This window comes from Atta colombica, unplaced genomic scaffold, assembly GCF_001594045.1.
Source record: "Atta colombica isolate Treedump-2 unplaced genomic scaffold, Acol1.0 scaffold78, whole genome shotgun sequence".
NCBI lineage: Eukaryota > Metazoa > Arthropoda > Insecta > Hymenoptera > Formicidae > Atta > Atta colombica.
The window spans coordinates 833,410-839,791 of NW_017259570.1; the positions used below are offsets into that span (position 1 = coordinate 833,410).

The window sequence follows — 6,382 nt, forward strand, 5'->3', positions numbered from 1 at the left end:
AGAGACTCCACAACCACCGTGATCTTGTCCGAGCTTCGTTCAGCGACAATCGTTGGCGCTTCACGCTTCGGGTTGTCTATTGAAGAATTGATACTGCAACACGGGAAAGAGAGAATCGTCCTTTACGCTTCTCATCATCGTTTCTCAAGTGGTGTACGCAAGACATTTGTTGTAACAATAAAGAGGAACCGTATTAAAGATCGGTCTTGGAAAAGCGCGAATCTTGATGGGATTTCTTACAACGTACAGGAGAATCATTTAGAAAAGTTCTCAGGGGTTATATGTAATATAATATCTCTGAATTTATATCTTCTTTGGCCGTTGTAAAATCGAATCTTTCTCGAGAAGATATCTATTCTGTCTCTCGATATCCATGAAAAAAAAAATTAATTAACTTTAGAAAGGATGTTATACATAATTTTTGTCGATATATCTTGGATAGTAGATTATTAAACTTGATGTACCAGAAGAAGCGTGTAATGTTCTTAGGAACAAAGCCCTTTTCGAAATTATCCTGTTTCATTATCTCATCGCCAATAGAGGACCGCTCCGATCAATATTTCGATATCGCGCCTTTGCGACGGTCTCTCCGAATTAATCTCTCCGAATTAAGAGCAGAGAGAGAGAGAGAGAGAGAGAGAGAGAGAGAGAGAGAGAAAGAGAGAATCTAATCTAAGGACAAGGTGCATGGTGGAAGTGATCAAATCGGAGAGAGAGAGCGATAGGCGCGACCCGAGCTAAGGCTTAGTGAATATTCTTACACTGTAACGGAGGGTCAGTGGGAATGCTGTCCCGGTAGCTGGAGTGATGGAGAGAGTGTTGGTGGTGGTGGTGGTCCGTTCAGGTTCAGGCAGATGGGGGGTAGTTGTCTTACCATGCTGGAGCCAACCTGCTGCAGTAGCCCGAGTCCCTGCTGCGACGATGTCGAGGACACGGACGGCCGTCTCGAGCCGCGAATACTGTTCAGGCTTGAACTGAGCAGATAGGGCACGCTGCTACTTGTGATCGGCATTCCCTGCGAACAGATCTCGATTTTAACCGGGTGCACAGAAAAATATCATTCTATTGCTAAGAAAAAATGATTACTCAATTTACTTTCTTCTTTCTAAGTAACGATTATCTTTAATAGAGAATGATAATAATCTTAAAATATGTATAAAAATGTATAAAAATATGTATAAAAAATATTTTATATACTATAATTATATATAATTATATATATATATATATAACTTTTTTTCTCGAATTATTACAACTTTTGAAGAAAAAAAACTCATTCTAAAAACAATCTAAAAACAAAAATTTATTTTCTTTTGAAGAATATTTTAAAATTGATCGAAAAAACGATTATGTATAACAAATAAATCGAATTTGTTTTAATTTACTGTAATAATCTTGATCGAAGTATTACACTAGAATTCGGAATATATTTTGAATAAATTTGATTTGTGAATATATGAATTTTTGAAATACTTATTAAAACAGGTAATTATTACTTGCATACAGTATGTATTTTTCTTTGTGCACTTGTAATTCCTATACAGCATAGAAGCTTGCAGCAATATTATTGCAATTTTTGCATCAATTGCAATACTGCTGAAATAATTTGTGCTGTACGAATCGCTATCGAAATTATCCATCGCCAAAATTACGCATCGATTTATACGCGAGAGGCAGAAGAGAGAGGAAAACAAATTTCTCGATCGTTAAAACTCATGATCGTTAAAACTTTGCGCGTAGATCTAATTTGCGCCCGCCTATACTCTGTTAATATTCTGCGCATTAATACTCCGCACGGCGGATCAATTAACAACTCCGATTTATTTCTGCTTTACGCCGTCTATGTGATCAATAGGAGGGATTCGCTTTTATAGATGGCAGGTAGTTTTCCGATTGTTCCGAAGAATGTTAGTAGGTCATGCTAGTTTAAGCTTTAACGCGTCCTGTGTTATTTAATTATTTAATATATTTAATTCTCCAAATCAAAAAATACGTTAAAAGTTCTCTATGAAAGGAGACTCGTTTCAGAACATAATCGGTTCTTTCGCGTTTCACGACCGCAGGCGATCGTTCTACATTATTCGTATCAATTTTAACGTCATGTATTTCTTTTATATTTCATTTTTTTTTTTCTTTTTATTATACGTCGCGTAGCGGCGACATCGTTTCACGATGTGCAAATTATAGTAGGCGTGGATATGTATGTATGTATAAGATATGCATGTATATATATATATAATATATATATATATATATATACCGTGGGTGGGGATAAATTAATATTGGACCCGCGTCGGTCCTGGGGACCAGTGCTGGAGTGTCGACGGATCAGCGGAAGGCCGGCGCCTGGCGTTCCGCCCGGCGAGCTCGCGCAGGACGGCGCTATCCGTATCTTCGGTGTCATCAGGGTGTTGTCCGACAGTCGTCTGTTGGTGAATGTATTGGCGACTCGCAGGAAATTACTGTCGTTGGCCGAGGGCGAGTTGAACCATCCGCCGAACATCGCTAAACAGACGTGTTACGTTCGGTTAAACCGATCTACAAACGTCTCGAAATGCATCGCGTTTCTTCCACCAAAGAAAAATAGAATAAATATTTTACAATGAGGACTACACTGTTGAGTCTATAAAAAGAAATTTAATCTAATGTGTCAAATTTAATCTAATGTTAGTTAGTCGCCACCGCTCCTACTAAATATATCGTTATTTTTTACCAAAATGATAATTAAATTTGACACTATGCCGTGACACTATATTGTCAAGTTGACACTATGTAGTATCAAATATAACCATTTTTTTAGTATAACGATAAGATTGAGTAGGAGCAATGGCGACTCATGTTAAGTTAAATTGTCCCTATAGATTTAACAGTGTAGGAAGTCGTCATCCTCACTTACCAGCCACTGAACTTTTTCGCGCCATATTTTCCGCGGATGCCGTTGATATGGATCCTGCAGGGAAAATATCATTTTAATATCCGTAAACTGGGATCATTTAATTCCTTGGAGGGATCGTTTCCATAAATATTGAATAAGCTTAATGGAATCATCCCCCGTGCTTCTTCCAGGTCTCTTCGAGGACTTTATCTGTCACTCGAAGGAGTCGAAGTTTTTATTAAATAATCGCTCAGCTAGCTCAGCTCAGCTCAGAAATATTTATGAAAACCATCTACCAGAGTGCTATTTCGCTGAAGAAAAGTGTCGTAACCCTTTTAACTGTTATGGATGTGTTGAAAAGGAAACATTAGACCTCATTACAAATTAATCCAAGACAACGAGGAAGTTTGAAAAAATTCAGTCCCTTGACACAAAGAATATCACATTGCTCAAAGGATGTTGGTAAAGACATCAGAATCTAATATTTCTGTCAATGTTCGCACCAATGCTATTCTTTCTGGCCATGTCCTCGGCCGACGAAGTCTTGCGTTGCTCGATGCGCAAATTGGGAATGTTAAACGCCGGCACGTGTACGTTGTCGGTGCTATATTGATGTCGCAAGGGTCGAGATTTGTCGGGACTCGGTAAAGAGAGATTGTCGAGCGTCAGCTTGTTCCTCTGATTTCTGCAATTTAAAAAATTGAAGAGCTCGCGTGTGAGCATTATGAAAATTCCAAAGATGCTTTATATGAAGATGTCTCGATCGATAATTGTGCAATATTAATTAATTAGCAACCGCAATATTCGTTAATTATACGGAGTGCTTCATGTTGCAATCGTGTTAAGTGGCGTAAATAAGATCTTTTGAACGGTCGAAACAACGATAAAAAGAATTATCGGAAACAAGAATTAATTATGAATTATGTAAAAGATTAGATATATCTTTCCTATAAATTTTACATTGACTTCCGAATGGATATATACGTAAACAATTCATCAATATTTTACGAGTTGAAAAATTTTTTAATGATTTTACATGCCATTACCGCATATAATTATTCATTTATTTTCACAATGATTATTAATTATGAGCCATCAGGGAATCATTATTCCGCACTTCCGTTTACCAAATATACTACTTCGTTCGATCTTAGCTCTAATTGAAACTTGCCTCTCAATGTTATTCAGCATATCCTGCAGTACCTCAAGGAGCAATATGAATTGCTCGAGATTCAGCTTCGGATTCACAGTTTGCGGTAATAGAGAAGGCATTGCATGCGTCGCCATCCAATTCACTGATAATCCATATTTCTTGTCGGTCAGCATCACCCTGTAAATATCTGAAATACGCGAAAGAAATGAGAATAAAAAATTAAATGCGTGTCTAGCATTTGATTCGTTTCTTTCTTTTTAAAATGAATATCTATATTATCTATCCTTATGGGATATATAATCCCCATATGGGATTATAATCCTCGTTTTTCCTTTTTTCATTTTCTTTATTTTTTTGTCTCGAATCGTATTACATTATGTATTAAAACGGTAGCTAATATTTATCCTCTTACTGACAGCCAATAAGAATATTGGACTAAAAAGTTTTTGAGATTATATTGTAGTTACTTGAACATTTCAAATGTCACAATCTAGAGGCGAATATATTGAAATATATTCGAAAAGAACGGTTTTACTAACCGACGTAATTAAAAATTGAGCTAGATCTAAAAATAATTTTGCTGGACCATCAAAATAATTATTAAAAAACTTTTAAACATTGATGATGCTGGTAAAACTTTGACATTTTAAGAATAATTTAAACATTCTGCTTAACTATTTTGATAGGTCAAATAAAATTATTTTTAGCGTATCTAAAATTAAATTTTTAATTGACTAAAGGGCATATGTCACAACACTAGTTTTTTATTAGCATTTTTTATTGGAGATAAAATTTCTTTATTTAATTAAGAATATATAAATATAATAAAAGTGAATTAAATTTTTAAATACTTCAGCAAAAACTGTTCTTTCCGCGTAGGAAATTTTTTTAATTGCTTGTCTCAACAGATAAAAATAGAAAGATAAAATCGCATTTTGAAATATCTTCTAAGTGCTGATTTAATTCAAGTGCTTTAATTTAATTTTGAAAACTTTTCAGTTTAATTTTTATTTCAATTATAGTGAACATTTAATATTATTATAGTTAATATAATTTAATATGATTATAGTTAACATTGTTTAGCTGATAAAGCAACACTTGAACGTCGAGGTATGATTTCTATTAAATGCGCGCGTAAATCCACGTGTATTCGCCTTTACTTCCACTTACTTACAACCCGCACGACGATCTCGGGTTCTTGCAGTTTGATTTTACAGAGCAGCGGAAGAATGCAATCGATGATCTTCTGCTTCTCAAGGCGACTTAGGATGCATGGAACCACATCCATGAGCACCCGAGCATTCGTCAAATTATTTTCGAAGGCGTCTAGTAGTTTCGGCAGCACCACATTGCGTATAGCGTCATCTTCGAGATAATTCGTCACGTGTGCCACGGCCACGAACGCGGCCGTCTGATAAACGAATGAATTGTTGATGCGACAAAATTTTTCGATTTTTCGACTTTGCATATTTATGTGATCTTGCATATTCATAAACTATTATTGTTTAGATATACGTAGATCAAAAATATTATCACTACGAAAATTCTGAATATCATAAAAAAGTGTCAATGAATTAAAATAGAATTTACAAGAGATGTATATTAAATTAAAAATACATATTAAAAATTTGAAGACAATTATTCAAAAGAAAAGTTAAAAATAAGAATCGAATCTCGATGCGTAAAATAAATGAATTAAAAATGTTTCGGTTTTCTCTTCTTCATTTGCCCATTATTTTGGAATTCATAATTCAACTTATCAACCGGCTGTGATTGATTCATCAATTCAATTTTGAAGATCGATCCAAGTTAAGAGCGTAAATTTAATTTTACTATATGTAAAATGTTCGAACTTACTGAAATTTCCAAATTTATGTATCTTTAATAAATGATTAATTTATTTTACGTACCAAGATCTGTGTTTAGCCCTCTTTTTAATTATTATTTTTTTAATTTAAGAGCCCTATTAATCTTTTGCTAAAAATTAGATTCAATAAGACAGTAAGATATTCGAAAAATGGAAATATAATTTTTCAAACATTAGAATTTCGTTTCTGCAATTATTGAATCGCTATTTATTTCACGGATAATGAAATCACAGTAGTGTTTTCCTTTTTCTCTGAGTTTACTCACCCGTACTTGAATGGTCGAATTTTCAAAGGACGTGTACAGCATCGAGAGCACCTCGTGTTCATATTCCTGGGGCGTCTTCTCTAGGATGATGTGCAGATTTTCCAGTAGGGTGACGGTTCCCTGAATCGACTTTCGATTGGCGAAGAGAGGTCTGCGGGAGCGAAGGAGAGAGAGAGAGAGAGAGAGAGAGAGAGAGAGAGAGAGAGAGAGAGAGAGAGAGA

The 6,382-nt window shown here is 35.1% G+C and overlaps 1 protein-coding gene across 1 annotated transcript in view; it reads right to left on the bottom strand.

Annotated features, from left to right (window-relative positions):
- Positions 1–775: 775 nt before the first annotated feature.
- The window catches only part of LOC108692644 (SCY1-like protein 2), a 13,968-nt gene continuing 8,361 nt past the window's right edge, over positions 776–6,382 (bottom strand). Inside the window, exons 9-15 of the mRNA XM_018200992.1 lie at positions 6,162–6,312; positions 5,199–5,439; positions 4,047–4,215; positions 3,379–3,560; positions 2,897–2,950; positions 2,261–2,505; positions 776–1,015 (exon numbers count right to left, since the gene is read on the bottom strand). Of these exons, the coding sequence (XP_018056481.1) occupies positions 776–1,015; positions 2,261–2,505; positions 2,897–2,950; positions 3,379–3,560; positions 4,047–4,215; positions 5,199–5,439; positions 6,162–6,312 (1,282 nt within the window). The remainder of the gene's footprint in view (positions 1,016–2,260; positions 2,506–2,896; positions 2,951–3,378; positions 3,561–4,046; positions 4,216–5,198; positions 5,440–6,161; positions 6,313–6,382) is intronic.